At 48.7% G+C, this 24,057-nt stretch overlaps 1 protein-coding gene across 2 annotated transcripts in view; it reads left to right on the forward strand.

Annotated features, from left to right (window-relative positions):
* Nucleotides 1-6,133, forward strand: part of IQGAP3 (IQ motif containing GTPase activating protein 3) — a 40,189-nt gene extending 34,056 nt beyond the window's left edge. The window contains exons 32-38 of one of the 2 annotated variants that reach the window (XM_030759549.2): nucleotides 384-510; nucleotides 1,585-1,672; nucleotides 2,417-2,629; nucleotides 3,141-3,307; nucleotides 3,618-3,719; nucleotides 4,159-4,267; nucleotides 4,949-6,133. In XM_030759549.2, the coding sequence (XP_030615409.1) occupies nucleotides 384-510; nucleotides 1,585-1,672; nucleotides 2,417-2,629; nucleotides 3,141-3,307; nucleotides 3,618-3,719; nucleotides 4,159-4,267; nucleotides 4,949-5,062 (920 nt within the window). In that variant the 3' untranslated portion in view covers nucleotides 5,063-6,133. The remainder of the gene's footprint in view (nucleotides 1-383; nucleotides 511-1,584; nucleotides 1,673-2,416; nucleotides 2,630-3,140; nucleotides 3,308-3,617; nucleotides 3,720-4,158; nucleotides 4,268-4,948) is intronic. The other variant, XM_089913610.1, reaches the window with a different exon arrangement.
* The last annotated feature ends 17,924 nt before the right edge of the window (nucleotides 6,134-24,057 follow it).

The raw sequence follows: 24,057 nt of genomic DNA on the forward strand, positions 1-24,057 counted from the left end.
GGCCAGTTCAATCATGCGAGAGAGCCGTGGAGGGATAGGGCCTGTCTTGGGTCTTAAAACGTGTCTCTGATGAGGGGGGATTTCAGGAGCTGTGGAATGAAAGGAAGCTGGCTTACAGGCGTGGAAGGGCAGGGTGGAGGTGGTGACAGATGGGAGACAGCCAGGATCTCCAGGCTTGGGGAGGCACAGCCCCAGTAATGCAAGGGTGAGCTCTGTGGGTAACAGCCCTTCCGCTGGTGCTCAGGGCTGAGGGTACAGGGCGGTTCCGCAGGGCAGTGTGGGAAAGCTTCCTGGAAGAGGGGCTCATGGAGCAGTGTATTTATTTACCATGGCCCCATCTGTGCGTAAGTGTGCTAGTCTCTCCCCTTCCTCACCTGCCTCAGGGGAGAACGTAGCTGCGGATGGGAACGTGGATCTGAGCAAGCTAGAAGTGTCCCTGACACTGACCAACAAGTTTGAAGGGCTGGAGACAGATGCTGACGGCACCAATGCCCGGAGCCTGCTTCTGAGGTGGGCGAGCGGCCTCGGCCCCCTGAGCCTCCCCAGGCCAGTAAGATGGCTACTGTGGAGGGGCCATCCCAGCTTCCTCCCGGGCTCTCTCACCCTTCACAGAGTTCTCCCTGAAGCCGATTGGCCTTCCCCTTGCTGCGGTCTCAGCTGTTTCCCTTCTGGCGGCCTCAGCTTTTTGCGCTGTCTTGTGGCTGAAGGCAAAGGAATAGTTAGGACACTGGCAGCACGCTTGTTTGCGTATTGTTGTGCTGTTTACCAAATGCTTTCTTACACGTCATTTAGCCTAAGGGGCAAATGGTGAGGTAGATCATGGTTTCCCTGCCTTCCAGTGGAGGAAAGAGACTTGGGTTAAGTGACTTGCCTAAAGTCCCACAGCCGGTCGGTGGGGGGACTCGTGTTCTAATTCCCTGTCCTTACGAGTGATGGTCAGGAGATGGGCATGGAGCTTTTCAACCCCAGTTCTGCAAAAGCGAGGGAGGACCCCCAGCAGGGCTGGGCTGGTCATCCAGGCAGAAGAGGAGCCAGGTCGCCACTTTGATCCCCCTGCCAGCAAGGCAGTCCCTCTGCTCACCCATTCACCTGGTAAACCAGTGAGCAGGGTGTTCAGCTCTGTCCTGCCATCAAAGCCCTTACAGTGGGGCGAGGCTAGGGATGGGTACACATCAGAGAGCCGCCAAGAGGGAGGTGGGTGTCAGGTGCGTGAGAGCTCAGAGGGACACCTAGGTAGAAAAGGTCTCACAGAGGAGGGAGTGTGTCCTTCAGCCAAAGGACTCAAAGGAAGACCATTTGTGGGAGGCATTGTAGGCAGAGGACACAGAGGTGTAAGAGAGCACAGTGTGTTCGGAACCATGGTAGTTCTGTATCACAGACCCATCACCCCACCTCCTAGGTCTTCGTCCTGGTTATGTTCTCCTCACAACACCTACCCCCATCGCACCCTCTCTCCTTACCACCCAAGCATCCCTGGCAGCCATGATGCGGGGCAAGGTCCGCTTACTCTCAGCTCCCTAGCCAGCCCCACGTCCAGACCCACCCCCTGTCCCTCACCTCTCCCCCCTCGCTCCCCTCCTGCAGCACCAAGCAGATGCTGGCTGACATCATGCAGTTCCACTCTGGGGATTCCCTCAAGGAGACCCTGTCCCTCTCGGCCTCCAGAGAGCAGGTGAGCGGCAGGCTGGCCCACAGGTACTGTCTCGTTCGCCCCCCACCAGCATGGCTGATGCCTTTCCCGGGCAGACAGCTGTGCTCACCAGTAATGTGAGCTCTGGGGGGCCGAGGCCTCTGCCCTTGACCCCCAGAGACCCTCAGGCTGCAGAGTGCCAAGACTCCACCTCCCTCCCTACTCCCCATTGAAATAAGAGTGAGCCCTGCAGGGACCCCAGCCCCTGCTGTCAGTGCTAGGAGTTGCTGGGGGTGCAGAGAGGCAGTCTGGGCAGGCTCCCTTGAAGAGCACCGAAGGGCTGGTGCTCAGCGTGGGGAGTGGGCTGCTTGAGGGCCTGGAGGCAGGAGAAGGTGCTGAGTGGTGGGTGGCCAGGGGCAAGTTGGGCCAGCTGGAGTACAGACTCAGCCAGGGGCTTCCCAGAGAACAGGTGGGGACAACCAGTAGAGGCCTGTCCCAAAACGCAGGACAGAAGGAGGGAGAGAACCCCAGATACCCTGGAGCCATCACAAAGCTCCGTCGTTGGGAAGTCGCAGCCAGTGTCTACCGGAATCCTTTATGCTGTACTCCTAGTGGGTCCCCCGTGGCCACTCCTCCTCTCAGGTGACCCACGAGGCCCTTCAGCACCTGCGAGGCCGCACACTGTGATGTTCTTCACGAGCCACCTCACCCCGCCCTCCCCCTCTGGACCATGGCCTGGGGGCAGAATGGTAGGGCCTGCTAGACCCTCAGCATCTCTGCCCCCAGGAGGCAGCCCACAAGCGGCTGATGTGCCGACGCCAGGCCTGTGAAGCCCAGACCCCAGTGTCGCTGCGACGACACCGCTCGCTGACAGCTCCCTCCCTCCTGCCGCTGGCAGAGAAGCAACAGCGTGTCCTGCGGAACCTGCGCCGACTCGAGGGCCTGGCTTTGGTCAGCGCCAGCGACGGCTACCAGGGGCTGGTAGACGAACTGGCCAAGGTAACGGCCTGGGCCTGGAGGGAGCGGAAGGGCGAGAAAGAGAGAGAGAGAGAGAGGGAGTGAGAGTGTGTGTGTGTGTGTGTGTGTGTGTGTGTGCACGCGCATGTCCATAGTGCTGGCACCTCAAGGGCAGGCCTCTCCCTGGTAAGTGCCTACCCAAAATTGTCACCAGCCAGGGGAAGGCCAAGCAATCTCCAAGGGTCCTTTTTGAAGGAAAGGTCTCAAAATTCGTCAGGGAAGGGAGTATTCTTGAAACTCTCTTTCACTACAAAACAAGGAGCCGTGGAACAGTTACTCCTCAATGCGGGAGAGGCCCTGGAAACGTCCTTCAAGGGTTTGGGATAGGGTCCTTGAGATTGCCCTCCTCCTAGGGAAAACAACCTTGAAATCTTCCTCTTCCTGCTCTTCCTAAAGATCCTTACAGTGAGTTGTTCTCGGGCCTGAATCAGACCCTGAGGCTCTCCTGCCAGGAAGGGTCAACTCACCCCTCCCCTGGTGCCCCCAACCCCAGGACATCCGCAACCAGCGCAGGCACCGGCAGCGGCGGAAGGCAGAGCTGGTGAAGCTCCAGGCCACGTTCCAGGCCCTGAGCACTAAGGCCACCTTTTATGAGGAGCAGGGCGACTACTACAGCCAGTACATCCGGGCCTGCCTGGACCACCTGGCCCCCAGCTCCAAGTAGGTGCTCCCTTCCTACACTTTGAAGCTTACCTGTGACCACTCCTCCTGCCCATGTCGACCTTTGCCCCACTCTTTCCCAGCTTTGATAGGGACATCTCACCCCAGAACAGCATGGTCCCTTCCTGACTCTGGTCTTTGAGTTTCACTCGCAAAGTCTCGGGTTCAAGTGCAGCCGCCTCCTCTGTCTTCCACCAGTGAGAAGTCTTCCTCGGGGTCTAATTTCCTTCCTACTGGCCACAGAGAGAGCTAGTGTCTTTGGTGTTGAAGGGTTTGTTAGATGAATTCTCTGGGGCCTTTTCTTCCTCAGGAGTTCTGGGAAAGGGAAGAAGCAGCCATCTCTCCATTACACTGCTGCCCAGCTCCTGGAGAAGGGTGTCTTGGTGGAAATTGAAGATCTTCCCACCTCTCAGTATGTGTCTTTGGAGGGCAGAATGTCAGACCTCCCCCATGTCCTAACCTGGGGTGGGGCTCTGGGCTGGGCACCAGGTGGGAGGGAAGGAGATGCATGGTCCCTGCCCTGAAGGAGCTGCTAGAACAATGGGGAAGACATGACATTTCCAGACAGAGTTAAGGGCAGTGGGTGTGGTCTGGCACAGTTCTAGACACCCCAAGGCAGAAGATGCTGGGAAAGTGTCCTGGAGGAGAGAACAGTTGATTAGGGCTGGGCAGAGAGAAGAGCTGAGATGTAAGCAGAGGTAAAAGTGGGAGGAGAAAGAGAGTGATAGAGGGGAAGCCTGGCTCTGGGTGACTCACAGCACTGCCTGGGATGAGCAGCAGTGGGTGGAAGAGTGCGGCTGTGGCCCTGGAAAGAGGCAGTGGGTCCCTGTTTTGAATGCTGTTCTTGATAGCTTCAGAAATGTGATCTTTGACATCACCCCTGGAGATGAGGCAGGAAAGTTCGAAGTAAATGCCAAGTTCCTGGGTGTGGACATGGAGCGATTTCAGCTTCACTATCAGGTGAGAGGACACTCCCATGAGCCCTCAAGACACCCGATGGTCTTTCGGTGCTAGCCTAAAGATGGCAGCCTCGCCTGGCTTCCCTGGGCCGCGGATGACATCAGCTCTGTTCCCCACCCAATCCATATCGTCTATTCCTGAAGAGAAGGGTGATGGTCTGTGTAGCCCAAGCCTCTCTGTCCCCGTGCCCTGACACAGACCCCACTGCCAAGCATCAGGAGAGTGGAGTGGGCTGGTGATGTCAGAGCAGGATTAATATTTGAAGCCCTATCACATGTCAGGGACTTTACACATTACCTCATTTAATCCTCTCCGAAACTCTCAAGCATTATCCCTATTTTATAGGCTCTGAGACTAAAAGGTTAAGAAGCTGGCCTAAGTCATAAGCCAGTGTTCAGGGAAGCAGTGATTTTTAAATCCAAATCTTTTTGCTCTGCTGTTTTGTCTTTTAAATGATTTCAAGCCCTGGCTCTGCTTGAATTGACCTTTGGTCAAGTCACTGTACTTGTCTCTTGGCCTCGGTTTCCTCATCTGTGAAGGGGTTTTCAATGCCCACTTCAGTGGCCAGTGCCACTGGATGACTGTGTAAGGCTCCAAGATGTTAGTGTTTTATAGACAAGCTGTATGGTCCACCGTGAGAAACCCTCAAACTTGCTTCCCTGCCCCTTCCCTCCCTCCTAGGACCTCCTGCAGCTCCAATACGAGGGTGTGGCTGTCATGAAACTCTTCAACAAGGCCAAGGTCAACGTCAACCTTCTCATCTTCCTCCTCAACAAGAAATTCTTGCGGAAGTGACAGAGGCAGTGGGTGCTACCCAAGCCTTTCTTACCTCGCTGGATGCTTTTCTTAACACTAATGCACTATTCCACTTCCCTGCAGACACCCAGAGCTCAGGACTGGGCAGGGCTCGAGGAGTCTCACCCTTTCCCCAGCTGGGAGGAGTTTGTCTACCTGGGCACAGGCAGGGACTCTAATTGGCTCAAGTGAACCCTGTCTCTGAGTCTGGCTGTGTGGCTTTGAAGTCCCAGAACCCGACGGTTTTCCAGCCGGATGGTAGGGAATGAACCTAGGGCCTGCCCTTTGACCTGAGAAAGCTATTGCTCTTGCGTCTGCTGCTGCCCTCCCAATACCGTGAGCGCTGCCCCAGCGGCCTGATTTCCTGCTGCCTCCCTTCCCTTTGCAGACCCCAAAGCCAGGGGGTCCCTGTCCCCACTCCCACTTCATCAGCAGTGTGTGTTCCTGCCCTGCTGAAGCCCAGGCCACTCTGTGACGCCTCACACCCTCCAGCCCATCACCCTCACACCGGGTGGACAGCGCTCGTGAATGCCCATGTGGCATTGTGACACAGTTGCCATCCAAGGCGGCCTAGGCAAGATGACCCTCCGTTAACCTCAAATCTCATTCCCTTGTTTACAGTCTGTTTTACATGCGGGTCACTAGGGTATTTATTCTCTCCTACCCCTATACTCTGTGCAGCCTTAATCATGGCTTTCTTTCTTTTTGAGCTCAGAGAAAGAGTTCCCATTTCCCTGTTCAAACTAATATTCATGCCAATCTTTTATACCTTGTATATAAAGTCACCTTGGATCACTCGTGTTTAAGATCTCATTACTTCAGCTTCATACGGTACAAAGAGCAGTCTTCCCCTTTTCTCTCTCACCCTCAGGATTCTTGCACCTTAGAGCTGACTCTTCCAGGCAGTTTCCATAGATCTGCCGTCTTGTCTCAGCCACTGTCTCTCTCTTGTCCCCACATCTACCCAGCTTCCTGTCCCTGTGGCCCTTCTGATTTCATTTTAATAAAAGCAGCTGTTACCCCCACATCTGTTGTTAACCCCTTATTTCACTTCCTGCGCAGGCCTCCAAGTTCTGGGACAGATGTTCCCTGGTGAGCTGGGGAGTCCTTCCTGCAGCCTCCCCCAGCCTCCTGCCTGCCTCGGCTGTGGGCCCACTCTGCCTGCCTGAGCTCATCAATGCTTAATGAGATGTGGCGTTTATTCCTCTCTTCCCTCCCCCAGGGGACAGAGAGTAGGAAGAAATGCTTAGGTTTTGATTCTGCTTTTATCAGCCACTCTGAAGACTAAAGCCAAGAGGAGGAGAAACCAGTCCAGCTTCTACTTCATCCGTTTTGCACACATTTGCTGCAAATTCTTTTCCTGAGCCTTGGGTGATGACACCAAAGGTGCTTGAGCCACAGCTCCTTAGTATCGTGGGTTCTACACTATGATCAAAATCCCATGTCCATGAGGAAAGCCGCCCTCCTTTCCTCCCAGGTTTCAGGAAGCACGGAGGGGAGTCTGGAGGAGGGGACAGTCTATACAGACATCCGTCCTGACATCAGAACTCCCAAGCAGCTCCTACTGGGCGGGTGCACACAAGTTTGCCCAGTGCAGCCCATCTCCCTGCACTCCGTTCCATTCTGTCACTCAGGATCTGTCTTGCTGTCACATTCAATCTCAGTCACATCCTCTCCCCCCCTTAACATGTCACAGCAAAAACTTCAAGTACCGCCTCGCTCTGGGTGACAGTGACACGTACCAGTGGATCCACGTTTCTACACATGATCAGTCATCATTAAAAGTCTCACACTCACCAAATGGCTCCAACACTATCCCACTGTGATGCCCCCCCACAGTCACACGATCTCAGCCGCAGGCACCACGTGTAGAAAAGTCACAACAGCTACCGTCATTGCTGGGATATGTACACACACTTGTTCCTCACAACTCCACAAAGGTAAAAGCAGCCACCATTCTTGTTTAACAGATGAAACTGTGATTCAGGGGATTGGATAACCACCCAATGCTACACAGCTGGTAAGGGGCAAAAAGTCTCTAAACTCTGGCCCATCTGCTCAGATTATATTCCCTTGCATTTTTCTCTTCTCTGAAGCATTTCCACTTCCTTCACCCCACACTCTCACGCCACTCTCTTCTTCCAGGCTCACCCGACCCGACCCTAGTGATGGTCCCTGATGAGCTTCAGTTCATCAAGTCTTCTCCTAACTGTTGATGCCCAATCTGAGATACAGACGCTTAGCTCCAATGGTTGGGGCTATACACCAGTGCAACCTCCTCGGAGGACAATTTGGCAACATCAGAAATATAAGTGCAGGGTGCCAGGACAATGCAATGGGGGGAAGAGTAGTCTTTTCAACCAATGGTGCTGGGACAACTGGATATCCACATACAAAAGAATGAGGTTGGACCCCTACCTCACACCATAAACAAAAATTAAAACATCATAAACCTAGACATAAGAGCTAAAACTATAAAACTCTTAGAAGAAACACATATAAATTTTCATGACTTTGGATTAAGCAATGGTTTCTTTAGACACTGAAAGCACAAGCCACAAAAGAAAAAGTATCGATCGATAAATTGAACTTCATCAAAATTCAAAACTTGTGCTTCAAAGGACACTTTCAAGAAAATAAAAAGACAACCCACAAAAATGGGAGAAGATATTTTCAAACCATATATCTGACAAGGGATTTATATCTACAATGTATAAAGAACTCTTATGGGGCTTCCCTGGTGGCACAGTGGTTAAGAATCCTCCTGCCAGTGCAGGGGACGCGGGTTCGAGCCCTGGTCCGGGAAGATCCCACATGCCGCGGAGCAACTAAGCCCGCGAGCCACAACTACTGAAGCCCGCACGCCTAGAGCCCATGTTCTGCAATGAGAGAAGCCACCACAATGAGAAGCCTGCGCACCGCAACGAAGAGTAGCCCCCTGCTCGCTGCAACTAGAGAAAGCCCATGCACGGCAACAAAAACCCAACACAGAAAGGGAGGGAAAGAGGGAGGGAGGAAGAAATTAAAAAAAAAAACAAAAAAAACGAAACTCTTACAACTCAAAAATAAAAAGCCCAACTAAATGGGCAAAGAATTTGAAAAGCCATTTCTCCAAAGAAGATATACAGATGGCTAATAAGCACATGAAATGCTGCTCAACATCATTAGTCATTAACAAAATGCAAGTCAAAATCATTAGATACCACTTCACCCCCACTAGGATGGCTAAAGTAAAGTAGGTAATAACAAGTGGTGAGGATGTGGAGAAATTACAAGTCATATATTGCTAGGGAGCTTGTAAAGTAGTGGAGCCACTTTGGAAAACAATTTGGCAGTTCCTCAGAATTTTAAACATAGAGTTACCATATGAGCCAGCAATTTCACTCCTAGGTATATACCCAAGAAAATTGAAAGCATACGTCCACACAAAAATCTGTACATAAATGTTCATAGCATCATGATTCATAGTAGCCAAAAAGTGGAAATAATCCAAATGTTCATCAACTGATGAACAGATAAACAAAAGGTGATATATCCATACAATGGAATATTATTCAGCCATCAAAAGGAAGTACTGATATATGCTACGACATGGAAGAACCTTGAAAACATTATGCTAAGTGAAAGCCAAATACAAAAGGTCATATATTGTATGATTTCATTTATATGAAATGTCCGGAACAGAAAGTAGATTAGTGGTTGCCAGGGCCTGGGGAAAGGGGAGAATGGAAAGTGGCTTCTCGTGAATATGGGGTTTCTTTGGGGGATGTTGAAAATATTAATTAAATAGTGGTGATGGCTGCACAGCTCTGTGAATATAGTAAAAAACCACCTGATTGTACACCTTAAAAGGGTGAATTTTATGGTATGTGAATTATATTTATTTTTTTTAATGTAAGCATACATACCCAGTAAGGAATTTTTCCTGTGGAGACACCTGGATAAGGGAGCAAAGAGCTCCGGAGTGTTTGTTGCAGTATTATTTGTAATGGTGATGATCTTAGAAAGGCAGCCACACAATGCAGCCAATAGAAACGATGAGCTAGATCTGAGTGCAATGATGTGAAAAGCTGTCAATGGTACATGTTGTTTGGAAAGATACACAAGAAACGTGGCAGTGGTCACCTTTGGGGAGGAGGAAGTATCTTTCTGTGCTGTTCTTACAGTGAGTTTATACTAGTCTTATGAAAAGGAAAGCCAATGCACGCTATGGCTCTAGAACTGAGGTGTGAACATCACGGAGGAGTGGTGTGTCCCTTGTTCTACAGCAGTGCTGCTGGGATTAGGCATCACAAGCTGTTCCTGGTCCGCTACTGGGACACATGCCGAAACTGAGAACAAGCATTTAGAAACTCACAGCCAGCAGTTTTACCCCTGAATCTAATAAAAGATTGAGTTTATATTTTATAAGTCTTTTCATTTCATTTTTCTAATAACTAGTTTTTATTGTATTTCACGAAAATATCAGTCCATAACAGATGGGAAATTTTAAGATGTCACCCTTCATTACAGACAGCTTGAGAAGAACTGTTCTACAGGGAATACTTTTAGTCATGTGACATAAGAATGCATCAGCAGGGACTTCCCTGGTGGCACAGTGGTTAAGAATCTGCCTGCCAATGCAGGGGACACGGGTTCGAGCCCTGGTCCGGGAAGAGCCCACATGCTGTGGAGCAACTAAGCCTGTGCGCCATAACTACTGAGCCTGCACTCTAGAGCCCATGAGCCACAACTACTGAACCCACGCACCACAACTACTGAAGCCCGCATGCCTAGAGGCTGTGCTCCACAACAAGAGAAGCCACCACAGTGAGAAGACCACACACCGGAACAGAGTAGCTCTCGCTTGCCGCAACTAGAGAAAGCCCGCACACAGTAAGGGAGACCCAATGCAGCCAAAAATAAATAAATGAATTTATTTAAAAAAAAAAAAAAAAGAATGCATTAGCACTGGGGTTTCTGGGTTTTTTTTTTTTTAATATTTATTTATTTATTTATTTGGTTGCTCCGGGTCTTAGCTGTGGCAGTCAGACTCCTCAGTTGCGGCTTGTGGGCTCCTTAGTTGTGGCATGCGAACTCTTAGTTGCAGCATGCATGTGGGATCTAATACCCTGAGCAGGGATCAAACCCAGTCCCCCTGCATTGGGAGCCCAGAGTCTTAACCACTGAGTCACCAGGGAAGTCCCACGTTGGAACTGTTGAATTAAACCAGAGGGACTGACTGGAGTAGCTGAGATCACACTATATATGCAATTTTAGAGTCTGCTTTATTCATTTAGCTGTGAAAAACATTCTCTATGTCTTAAAATTTTCTTCAGGGCTTTCCTGGTGGTGCAGTGGTTAAGAATCCGCCTGCCAAAGCAGGGGACACAGTTTCGAGCCCTGGGCCGGGAAGATCCCACATGCCGCGGAGCAACTAAGCCCGTGCGCCACAACTACTGAGCCTGTGCTCTAGAGCCCACGAGCCACAACTACTGAGCCTGCGTACCACAACTACTGAAGCCCGCGCGCCTAGAGCCCGTGCTCCGCAACAGGAGAGGCCACCGCAATGAGAGGCCCACACACCGCAACAAAGAGTAGCCCCCGCTCACTGCAACTAGAGAAAGCCCGCGCACAGCAACGAAGACCCAACACAGCCAAAAATAAAATTAATTAATTAATTAATTAAAAACAAAAAAAAATTCTTCAAAAACGTTATTAATGTCTATAATATAACCCACATAGTTCATATATTTAACATTCCCATAATATTGGACAGTTTTCCATTTTCATTAATTTATATAATTCTGCAATGGATATCCTTGGGTATAAGATCTTTATTTACATTTCTAATTATCTCCTTAGAATGCTAGGACAGAAATTACTAGATCAAAGAGCATGAAATTTTAAAAAATTAGGTTTTTCCAGATTATAACACATATTCATTGTAGAAAATTTAGAAAATATTTAAAAAGCAAAAAAACGTTAAGATAATTCATGATACCATCACCAAATGATAGCTACTTGTAATATTTTGATGTATTTTCTTCTAATCATATTTGTAATTAGAATCACACTATGCGTCTTATTTTGTAACCTGCTTTTTCCATTTAACACTGTAAAAAATTCACCATATTAAATGGGATATACCATAATTTACTTAATCCATCCACTATAAAATGACCATATATACTTCATCCACTATAAAATAACCATCTAGAGGGTTAAGTTTTGATATATAGAAGAATGTTATGTTGCAAATCCCTTGTAGGGGGCTCTGTTGGCATTGTTCTCTCTGGGTCTTTTTTTTTTTTTTTTTTTTTGGCCATGCCATGCGGCACACGGGATCTTAGTTCCCTGAACAGGGAGCGAACCTGTGCCCCCTGCAGGGGAAGCCAGAGTCTTAACCACTGGACTGCCAGGGAAGTCCTGAGTCTTTTCCTTTAGGGTACTGATTCTCTCTTCCTCCAAATGACTGGTGGGATTAATGGTTAGCAGAATCTGCCTCCCCCTGACCAGGACACTGGGCTCAAGGCTATAGAATAGACACAGACTCCCTTCCCTTCTGCAATCAGAATTTGAATTCTGAGGGCGGCATCCAGGAAGGAAAGCCAGTTGAAGCTGAGTCACCAGCTGGCAGCACCCTGGAGAGACAGCCAGCAGTTTCTGACACTGAGATCCCTAGAGGGGTCAGCGTGTCATCTTTCCCAGGTCAAGTCATCTCACTCCTTACAACCCTGAGTGTGATCAGCGTCTCCTGACAGATCCCTGCTTGCTGAAATTCCTCAGCGCCATGTTTTATTATTTACAAAGATTCCTTCCTGATTCATCTTTCTACCTAAATCTTTGTGCCTGGGTTTATTTCCTTGGATTATACTCCTAGAAGGGAAGTTGCTGTGTCAAAGGGTAGGCACCTTTTAAAGGCACTTTTTGCATGTGGCCTAATGTCCTCCAGAAAATCTGTATCAATTAACAAAGAAAGAGGGCACAGAAGGTGAGAGAGAACCGGTACACCCTATGGGGCTAGTACTCCTTGATCCAGAATGAAGCCCAGCCTGACTCTTGCAAATCAACACAAATCTGCCCTCGTGGGGCTTGCGAAACCTCTCAGTTGCCTTCCTACCATTCCCAGTGTAGCATAAGAAGGCCCCTTCCTCGGCAAGGAACACACATTTTAAAAATACAGATTGCCAAATGCTATGTGGTACCCTGGACTGAATCTTGGGACAGAAAAAAGGACACCAATGGGAAAGCTGGTGAAAATGAATAAAGTCTAGAGTTTAATTAATAATAATATGCTAATATTGGTTTCTTAGTTTTGACAAATGTACCACAACAATGTAAGATGTTAACCTTAGGGATATACAGGAACTCTCTGTACTGTTTTTGCAACTTTTCTGTAAATTTAAAACTATTCCAAAATTAAAAGTTTATTTAAAACTCTATTACACCAATTTATAGTCCCACTAAGAGGGCATAGAAGTGTTAGTCTTACCACGACCTTGCCAACAGCAAGTATTTTTAAAAATTCAGTCCTTCAGCAAATATTTCTTAAGTGCCGTCTCTGTGCCAGGCACTATCCTAGGTACTTGGGATCCGTCGTTAAACAAAGCAGACATAGATTGATGCCCTCATGGTGTTGACATTGCAAAGAAAGACAGATACTTTAGTACGTTAGAAGTAACAAGCGCTTTGAACAACAAGGATTTACTGTATAGCACAAGGAACTATATTCAATAGCTTTTAATAAACTATAATGGAAAAGAACTGAAAAAATGATATAGATCTATACATATATAACCGAGTCACTTTGCTGTACACCTGAAACTAACACAATATTGTAAATCAACTATACTTCAATTGAAAAGAAAAGAAGTAGGAACTTCCGTGGTGGCGCAGTGGTTAAGAATCCACCTGCCAATGCAGGGGACACAGGTTCGAGCCCTGGTCTGGGAAGATCTCACATGTCACAGAGCAACTAAGTCTGTGCGCCACAAATACTGAGCCCGTGTGCCACAAATGCTGAACCCCGCACAAATGCTCTGCAACAAGAGAAGCCACCGCAATGAGAAGCCCACACACTGCAACTAAAAGTAGCCCCTGCTCGCCACAACTAGAGAAAGCCTGTGCGCAGCAAGGAAGACCCAACGCAGCCAAAAATAAAGAAATTTAAAGAAAAAAAAAAGAAGTAATAAGTACTTTGGAAAAATCAGAATAAGGGACAGCACGGGTGAAGGAGAGGAATAAAACGTGGGTTACGATTTTCAGTAGGGTGATCAGGAGAGGCTTCATTGAGGAGGAGACATCCCAGCAATGACTTGAAGGAGGTGAAGAGGTAAGCCATGTGGATATCTGGAGAAAAGGTTTGAGAGATAAGGTGGAAGGACAGATCGTGTATGGCCTTGTTGGGGTCACACAAGATGTGGCAGAGACCACTAAATGCTCACCCCAAACCCCAATTACTCGGCTACATTCCCCAGCCCCTTGCAGCTAGACAGGTCTATATGAACAGTTTGGACCAATGAAATGTGAGAGGAGGTGTAGTGTGTCACTTCCAGGCTCACAGGCGACAAAAATCCCACATGTGATTTTCTGGTCTTTCTTTCCCTCATCGGTATCTGTGGTCCAGAGAGTGCAGCTACAAGATGGTAGAGCCTCCATCAGCCTGGGTCACTACTGAGTGGCTACATGGAGCAGAACTTCCCCCTACTATCCTATGTGTGACAAGTGTCATGAGCTGAGTCACCAGCTGGTGGCACCCTAGAAAGACAGCCAGGCACTGTCTGGCACTGAGACTTACTATCTTCAGCTACTGAGATTTGGGGGGTGGTCATCACCGCAGCACAACTTAGCCCATCTGGCCTGATACAGAAGGACTTGGCTTTGACTCTGTGTTAACCGAATCCATTGTTCGTTTGAAAACTACAAGCGTCAGTGTTTAGGTTTCATTTTTTGATAATTACTGAAATAGCAGATTACATTTTCTAAGATGGCCATGACAAACTCTCCCAGCCCCCATGCTCTCCTTATCATGGCATCGGCACTCCTCCCATTGAGAGTTGGCATCTATGTTCCCTTCCCTTGAATCTGGGCAGGCCTAGAACTACACTGAAAGTGAGGCTCTGGGACCTCTAAAGGTAGTCACAAATGATATGGCTTCTGCCCAGTCCTGTTGGAACATTTGTTCTTGGTAGCCTACTGCCATGCTGTGAGGAAGCTAAGGTGACACAGAGGAGTCAAGTGTAGGTTCCAGTTGACGTTCCCAGCTGAGGTCCTAGCTGACAACTAAACATGTGAGGAAGCCTTTGGGAAGACTCCAGCCATTGTCTGTCTGCAACCCCATGAGTGACCCTAAGACAGAACTGCTTGGCTGAGCTCAGGCAAGCCCAGAACCATAATGATAATGATGATGGTGATGAAGGTGATGATGGTGATGATGGTGATGATGGTGATGATGTTTTAAGCCACTATGTTTTTTGTTGTTTTTTTATAAATTTATTTATTTTATTTATTTTTGGCTGCGTTGGGTCTTTTTTGTCTGGGCTTTCTCTAGTTGCAGCGAGCGGGGGCTACTCTTCGTTGCGGTGCGCTGGCTTCTCATTGCAGTGGCTTCTCTTGTTGCAGAGCACGGGCTCTAGGCACATGGGCTTCAGCAGTTGTGGCATGCAGGCTCACTAGTTGTGGCTCACGGGCTCTAGAGCACAGGCTCAGTAGTTGTGGCACACAGGCTTAGTTGCTCTGTGGCATGTGGGATCTTCCCGGACCAGGGCGCAAACCCATGTCCCCTGCATTGGCAGGCGGATTCTTAACCACTGCGCCATCAGGAAGTCCCCTAAGCCACTAAGTTGTAGGGTGGTTTGTTACATAGCAATAGATAACTGGAAGAGTGAGGCTGAATATTTTCACTATTCTTACCTAATATGTTGAAGTCTTTTTACACCAACATGCCACTCCTTACCAAGCCTGGCTTTTCTCTTTCCAGATAAATATGTGAAAAAGGGTGAGACAATGGATGGAACTACCAGAGATGTCCCTCAAAATGGACTCAGAACAAAAATGTTCTGGGAATAGCTGTTCAGTTAACACACGTAGGTATTCAATAAATAATTGTTAAGTGAATGAATGATCCTATCCATGGGGGGTGGGGAGATGGGAGATGTTGGTCAAAGGGTACAGACCTCTAGTTATAAGAGGAATAAATTCTGGGATCTAATGTACAGCATGGTGACTACAGTTAACAATACTGTATTCTGTACTTGAAAGTTGCTAGGAGAGTAGATCTTAAATGTTCTCACCACACACACACACACACACACACACACACACACACACGATAATTATGTGAGGTTTATGGAGGTGTTAACTAACCCTGTTGTGGTAATCATTTTGCAATACATACATGTATCAAATCATCACATTGTACACCTTAAATTTATACAATGTTATATGTCAATTATATCTTAATAAAGACAGAAAAATAATAATAATGCTGTCCAAACTAACACATTGTAAAACTATACCCCAATAAAAATAAATAAATAAAATAAAATATTAATGCTGTCCACATTTCTGCATCTTGTTTAAATATATTATAATCAACCTAATTAAATGCTTTCATGAAATTCAGATGCATTATACAACATTCCCCAGAAATACCAATCTATTAAATAATTTTATTATAAAAGGCTTACAGCAAAGTTTTACTTTTTTCTTCTCTTCAGTTTCCTTTTCATTAAACAAATAAAATAATGTATATTGTATCTCAATGTAAAAGACTCAAGTAATAAGATATGAAGGTAAGCTAAAACATATCTGCTACCTATTTTCCCCAGAGGAAAGGTTTATTGATAGTTTGGTATGGATCCCTCCAGACCTTCTTTATATATATTATTTGCATTTATGTATATGAACTTTTTGTGGCAGAATGTATTTTCCAAAAATGGCCATGACACCATTTCCCATCCCACATGCTCTTCCAAAACGTTACCACACTCCCTCAGGTGGGGGCTCTGTCCTCTACCCCGCAGCCTGGGCAGGCCTCTGGGCCTGTCTCACTAAGGTGTGACAAAAGTGGTGCTAGGTGACACCCAAGTCTTGTCATAAGAAGCAATATTGATTCCCCTTGGCTGTCTGTGTTAGGACACATACTTCTAGAGCCGTAAGCCACATTGTAAGAAGTCTGGCTACTCTGAAGCCCCCATGCTGGAGAGACCACAAAGATAGACTACAGAGGGAATAGATCATAGCTTTTCCGGACCCCTGCTTGAGTGTTCCCACCCTGCTTGAGTGTTCCCACCCCATGTGCCAGACATGTGAGGAAGCTTTCACCTTAACCCCTATCAGAGTGTGACAGTGTGAGACCCTGAATGAAAAAGCCACTAACCATTAGATAATTGATTAATATACATATACCTATGTATATTATGCTTACTTGCATAAATGACCTACATTATATAGATTGCTCTGAGACTTGCTTTTTTCACTGAGCAATTTCTGAGACTGATGTGTGTCAGTGGGCTCAGATCCACTCCATGTTTTGTAAGGCTGTGCAGCATTCCATAGCATAGATATTCCATAACAGGGCATAGAAGATTTTCAAACATCTTTTAGCTGGGGCCTGCCTCTTCAAAAGAAAAGTATTCTTGGAAGCCCACTGTTTAAAACAAGTGAAACAAGCCGCTGGGGCCCAGACAGAGCCTCTCCTCACTACACTCCATGGAGGGGGGGACCCGTCCTTGAAAGAACTCCTAGCTTTTGATGACACATTTAAAAATCACTCACCTTGGGACTTCCCTGGCAGTCCAGGGGTTAAGACTCCACCCTTCCACTTCAGGGGGCACTGGTTCGATCCCTGGTGGGGGAATTAAGATCCCACAAGCTGCCCTTGCATGGCCAAAAAAAAAAAATTCACTCACCTCATAGAGGGTCCAACAGTAGGTCACAGCAGTGCTCCTTGTCTGTTTTTTATTCTCTTTCTCTTTTTTTAAGGTATAATTGGCATATAACATTATATTAGGTTCAGTTGTACAACATAATGATGATTCTATATTTGTATATATTGTGAAATGACCAGCACAATCCATCACCACATATAGTTCCAATTTTTTTTTTTCTTGTGATAAGCACGTCTCAGTCTTGAATGTACATTCGAATCACCTCTGAATCTTGTTAAATGCAAGTTGTGGGACTTCCCTGGTGGTCCGGTGGTTAAGACCCCATGCTCCCAATGGAGGGGGCATGGGTTCGATCCCTGGTTGGAGAACTAAGACCCCGCATGCCGCACAGCGGGGCCAAAAAAAAAAAAGGTAAAAAAAAAAAAGCAAGTTGTGATGAGTAGGTCTGGAGTGGGTCGAGATTCTCAGCAGTTCTTACCGTCTCCCAGGTGATGCCTGTGCCCACTTGAGTGGTCAGGGATTAGCAAACCCCAGCTAGCTCCTGATGACCCCTGCTTTCCTCTCTCACCTACCAAAATGGTGGTGGGGGTTATCTTTCCCTCCTCCTTATTATTATTAATTAATTTATTTATTTTGGCGGTGAGGCATGTGGGGTCTTAGTTCCCCGACCAGGGATCGAACCTGCGCCCCCTGCAGTGGGAGCGCAGAGTCTTAACCACTGGACCACCAAGGAAGTCCTTCCCTAAAGATTAGAAGCTCCTATTTTCACCTCCAGTCTTTGGCTCCCCTTCTATTCTCCAGAACTCCAGAATTCCTCACAGATCGGGGGCCATGCCACCACAACCATCTGTGCAAATTCCCTCTGCGCTGCTGCGCTGCTGAACTTCACGGGGTGGAAACAGGAAGTTGCTGAACGAATGGGCTGTAGACTTGATTCTCACCTTTCCAGAACTTCAGTTCTCTCATTTCCACTTTAAATATCTGTTTTAGGAGAGAAACGGGTAGAAAACTGGAGTTGGGAATTGTGTTCCCTCTGTCATCTGTCACCATTACTCAGCCTGCTCCAGCAGAGGACCCTTTTTTGGCCCTTTCTCAACACTTTTGCTCCAGACATGACCTTCCCCCACCCCCTGCCATGAGAGAAAGAGAGAAACCTCTAAGATGGTCCACAAACCTCCACCAGGCTTTGAGCATCCTGGTACTATACCAACAGATTTGCATCACTCTGGAATCTGGCCTTGGCTACATGTGACCCTCTCCTTCTGTAGGGGATGGAAGGAGAAGGCCTTGTAGCAAGGCACCATACATATGTTATTTACATTAACTACTGTAATCTCTGCAGTACTTTATGAGTATCACCCTCACGTTATCACTGAGGAAATTGAGGCTCAGAAAGGGTCAGTGACTCACCTAAGGTCACACCGCTAGAAATGACTGAGCTGGGATTGGATCTCAGACCTGCCTGACTCAGCATTTTCCCCAGGCTTTCTCTAAACCTGAGCAATTCTGAGGTCCGTGTGTGACCATGCTGGGTCTCTGAGTGCCCTTTTCTCCCTCATTGGCACTTTCAGTCCTGAATTCATGAGGATACAGTCCCAACTACGCCCTGGGGTCTCCCCTCCGTGTGGAGTCCTGGGCCGCTCCAGCGTTCCTGTAACCACGTAGTCGGGGTTCTCTTATTTGGCAACAGTGAAACCATTTTGTCCCTGACCTGACTGGGCACACACAGGCCTGGGTTGGAATCCCACAGCCACCTGTTGTATGAATACAAACACGTTCCTTAACCTCTCTGAGCTTCAGTTTCGTCATGTGTAACATGAGGATGATAACTCTATGTCAGATGGGCTATTGGAGGATGAGAATAGTGCCTCTAATGCCTTTCAGAGTGCTTGGCATCAAGCAGGAATGAAAACAAAACAAGCTTGTACCTTTTTTATCCTCAATTTTTAAACTTTCTCATGGATCAGGACTAAGGTGGCCTCTCATTGGCCCCTGCGTCTTCGCAGCAACACAGCCCTCCAGGGGCAAGTCAGGAGTGTGTGAGATGGAGCAATTTCCCAGCTCTTACTGAGAGCAGGAGGGGGCTGAAGCACACCCCGTTCCCTGTGGAATTTGGGGGCCATGCCAGGACAGACCGCAAGCAGTTATTAACCAGTATGTGCAACATGTGTGAGTGGAGAGCGATGGGAGAACCAGAATTTGGCGAGACGCCAGCTGGCAGGCTGGCACTCCACATGGGGAGCTGGGTATGGACCACCACGGTGCCCACCCTTCGTCACTTCCCCAGCTCCCTATCACAGGTGCTCAGTAAAACTTGCTGAACGAAGATGCTCTTTGGGGATAGGGGCTGAGCCAATGGGGGAAGCGACAGAAGAATGGTGATGGCCCTGTGTCGACACTGCATGAAGGCCTGAGCTGCTTCCTGATAGACCTGTTAGAGGTGTGGTTGGGTGTGTGACAGGCCTCAAAGGAGAAACAATAGAGTCGTTCCTTTTGATGGTTACCACTGTCAAACTCCAGCCAACTTGAAAATAAATTTAAAGTAATAGAATAAAAATAATGAAATACTGTGGGGAACTTCAGCTTTGAGAACACTGAGACTTCCAGGATGAGAGAGGGATCCTGCTGCCAGGCTGCCTCTCCTCTGCAGAGCCTCTGTCTGACTGGGAGGCCAGTGCAGGTTCCAGCCAGCCTCTCCTCCCATTCCAACTCCTGCCAAGCTTCTACCCTCCGGCCTTTGCAGTTCTGCAGAAGCTCCTACCTTTTAGTGGATGGGGCAAATCCTTGACCCCTTCTATCACCCGATGAAAAATGCTTGACCTGGTCTTTTGTCCCCTACCTCCCGTCCCCACCCCCAACAGCCCTCAACAGATAGTCTGGAGCTTCCCTGGTGGCGCAGTGGTTAAGAATCCACCTACCAATGCAGGGGACACGGGTTCGAGCCCTGGTCCGGGAAGATCCTACATGCCGTGGAGCAACTAAGCCCGCATGCCACAACTACTGAGCCTGCGCTCTAGAGCCTGGGAGCCACAACTACTGAAGCCCGCGCACCTAGAGCCTATGCTCTGCAACAGGAGAAGCCACTGCAATGAGAAGCCCGCGCAACGCAACGAAGAGTAGCTTCCGCTCGTCGCAGCTAGAGAAAGCCCGTGCGCAGCAACGAAGACCCAACACAGCCAAAAATAAATAAATAAATAAATTAATTAATTAATTTTAAAAAGGAGATAGTCTGATGAGTACCTCACAGGCAAGCCCACACACACAATCATAGCATCCTGGAGAAGGACCATACACACACTCATTAACACGTGGAGTGACAAGTACACCTCTCCTCTGTAACCATCATGAGGAGGATGGGAGAGGGAGCCTTGAGCTTTGTCCACTCTGTTCCTTTACTGTCTCCTTGCTTCCCCTGCCCCCTACAAACGGTGCCAGGGCCCCCTCCTATGCCACCACACAGGTACAGCCTCTGGTTGCTTAGCAACGGCGTGCCTCTTCCCCCTACCTCAGCAACCTCCCCTTGTAGCTCTAGTAGCAGCCACAGCAGGGAGAGCCAGGCTGGACCTGCCAGGAGTTGCTGCTGCTGCTGAAAGGGAATGTGTGGGAACAAGCCCCCAAATAGGCCCAGGTGTGAAACCCAAGGTTCTTTTTTAACACACAGGTCCCACACTGACTCTCGGAAAGTCCTGCCACCCTCCCCTGTCCCTGGCTTCTGCCAGGCTGCTGGTTCCCCCTCCCACACTGGACATCTCACCCCACTGCTGTGCTTTCTCTGCCCTGGGTCTCTGGATCTTCCCCATGTGGTCTGTTCCCCTCTTGAGGCTCAAGGCCCCTTGTCCTTTGTCATCCTATAACTCCACATCCACATGTGTTTGTCTCTGGGATCTCAGTGGCTGTCTTAGGCTCTCTTTCAGCCCCTCCTGCTCAGACTAACTAACTGCCTGTCTCCCCTTCACTAACACCAATCCCCTCACTCCCCACCTCCAAAGACTGGTCACTGGGATGACCCCATGTTGCCCCAGCAACCATGACCACATCCCTTGTTACCACCTTTCCAGGAAAGGTCTGTGGTGGGAGGGGCTTCACCGAAATGGCCCCCAGGGGAATCCTGCTTTCTGCTCTCAGCCTGCTCTGGGCTTCAGTTTCAATGGAAACTGACACTGGACTTCTGGCCAACTAGAAGAAGACCAGGTCCAGAAAAGAAAGAAAGTCCTCCCTGCTGCCTTCCCTCCATCCGATCAGCTACAATGTCAGAGTCCCCAAGAGAAGCTCCTGAAGAGACTCAGCGCCTGCAGTGGGCAGGAACCTGCCCCACCCAGAACAGTGCTGCCCAGCCCCCAGCTGATAGAGTGCCCTCCCAGGGCATGGTGTCCATCCCCCTGTCTGTTTCCACCTGACCTGACCTCTTTACCTACACTCCCTGCCACCCCACCTCCCTCAATCCCTTAGGCTTGGGTTTGACAATATTACCTGTGGGTTAAGAACCAGGACTAGGGAGCAGTCAGCAAAGAGATGGCTGAGAGGAAATACTTTGAGTAAAGGGAGACCGGGTGGAGCCCAGGCACGGCAGGGTTGGAGGGATGCTGAAATGAGAGCATGAGGGAGATTTAGGGAGGGAGACCTGGATTCTCCTCTTCTAGCAGAGGAAGCCAGCAAACAGCAGATGGAACTTTCAGGCAGGAGGCTGGACTGAGTGACCTCACCCAAACCCTGTGGTCTGCTGCTTTTGCAACCTGGCGAGTCTCCCAGCTCTCCTGGGTCCCCAAGTAGGAGAGCTTTTTATAGTTCACTCCCCAACTTGGGTTTGAATAATTAAACAAGATGGACAGAAATAGTAGCCGGACAGCTAAGGCGGGTTATTTTGGGGTTTTCTGGAACACAGAGTGTTCCTGGGCGGCACCCTACCCCCGCAGGGGGTGGAGCCAGCATGAAGGCCGATGGGAGATTCCTGTGGGGGAAACCCACCCGCACCCCCCAGGGTTCCTTGGGCTGACAGGTTTGCTCTCAGCCAGAGGAGGGTCTCACCACATCTTCCTGGTCTTCAAGGAAGGAGAGGGCTCTCACTGCCTTCTGCTCATAGCTCCTCCCCTGGCAGGAAGTCCCTTCTGTTGTCTGTCAGCCCTTCTACTTCAGAGATGGTGACAGATATTGAAAATCAGATCGATAAGCAGCTTCAAGACAGGCTGAACCAGGACGAGGTGGCTACTGCTCCTCTGGCCAAGGAGCTGGAATCAGGTGATAGGAGGTCTTGTGTCCCCCTCGCCCTCCACTATAACTGTTGGAAAGCTGTGGAGGGAATGAGGGTTGGAATGGGGGATGGGAGGCAGAGCTGGGGAGACGAATTGATGGGGGGACAGACTAGGCTCCAGGGAAGAAAAGGCCAAAGATGGATTAGTGTTGGGGCTGAGAAACTCTGAAGGGGCAAGAAGCTCTCTTCTAGCTCCCTAGTGTCCTGTGTTCCTGGCAGATGACCAGCCTGGGTTTGCTGGGACAGGGTTCTAGCAGCTGGGGATGGGGAGAGGTGGGGAGGGCCCCTTCAGGTCTCCATTGCAGACCAATCATTTGAGGCTTGTTTGCATAATACTTTTGGTTCAACCACAGAGATTAGGGCCTCACCCCAACTCTACCTCGAGGCTCTACCACAGAGCTTAAAACCTGGGGCCAGAGGGGGCACTTGTAATGTTTTCTCTCTTTGGTAACAACTTCAGGGGTGGGTTTGGAGGTCAGATTTCAGGAAACACTGAAATACTCATTCATTCATGTTTATTCATTCAACACACATTTTAAAAGCACCAACTATAAGCCTTGCATTGTGTTGGTGCTGGGAATAAATTAGTATGGCAAGCTCCTTGCTCTCAAGAGACTTGAAGTTTAGTGGGGGAGATGGCCATCTTAAAACCTGCTCTCCACCATTATTGAGTGCTTACTATGCATTAGATACCATATAGGAACTTCACAAAAATTGTCCCATTTAATCCTCATAACAAATCTGTGGTCTAAGTAGCATTAGCCCCATTTGACAGTTATTAGAACCAAGATGAAGAGATTTGTCCAAAGTCACTCAGCTTGTAAACTATATAAATGGAACTGGAACCTACGTTTATGTGATTCCAAGTTCGTGCTCTTAACCACTGCCCTTGCGGTCGCTAATGCCTGGAAGGAAGATGTAAATTCATTAAACCCCGTGGGTGTTCAAAAGAGAGTGAGATTGCCTTTAGCTTCGGTATGTGCTACGCGTGGCTGGGTGGGGCAATCAGGGAAAGCCTCCTAAAAGAGGTGGCTTTGCATCGTACTCAATTCATTCTACAAATACTTAAATTGAGTATCTACTACGCCCTTGTTGGTGGTGCTGAGGATCCCGAAGTGACCGAAGTCCTTGCGCTGTGGACATGCTGGGCAGGGATAGAGGAAAGGCCGAAATTATAATTGCGCGAGTCGTAAATGCCAAGTTTCCTTTACCCTCAGAGTTGTTCTGCTCCTCCTTGGTTTCTCTCCCAGGAGCAAATACCCAAGCTTCTGGGGAATCTAAAGGAAAGGCCTGTCCGTCCTACTCTGGGAAGTCCTTCCTAACGTCTATCCTGCATTTCTTTCTGTTCCAAAAGAGTTCCCCACCTCCCATTTCATTCCTCTTTTTCAAGGCCAAATCTCACAGCACTAACCCGGCAGTCCGAGAGCGTCTGGCCCTTTAAGGCCACCTTCTTCCCCCCACGTGCCGTCTGGTTGGGCTGGCGACGCTGACGCACGCGTGACGTCAATGGCAGCTGGCGGAGTCTGGGCACGAGGAGCGAAGATGGGGTGGGGGTGGGGGGGGGCAAAAGCGAGAGGGCGGTTCATTTGCATTTAAAGGGTCCACTCCAGGGTTAGCGATCAAGGCTTTAAAGAAATGTGTATTTGGAAAACTTTCCGTCTTGCGCTATGGGGCAAGAAAAAGGCGTGGTATAGCTAAAGTCGGTGGTGACTCAAGTTTGCAATGTCAATTATGTCCTTCCGCGGGAAGGGGGAAATAGTCCGTCGGTGCCCGGGCTGGAACCACGTGACATGGAGGGGGCGGTGGGGGGTGGGGAGAGGGAAGAAGGGAGGAGCTGGGGAGACGACTGTCAGGCTTCGTTTCAGCTGCCCCCA

This window comes from Delphinapterus leucas, chromosome 1 (assembly GCF_059928025.1).
Source record: "Delphinapterus leucas isolate spDelLeu-1000000601 "Yukka" chromosome 1, BTC_Dleu_Yukka2, whole genome shotgun sequence".
In the NCBI taxonomy this organism is placed as follows: domain Eukaryota; kingdom Metazoa; phylum Chordata; class Mammalia; order Artiodactyla; family Monodontidae; genus Delphinapterus; species Delphinapterus leucas.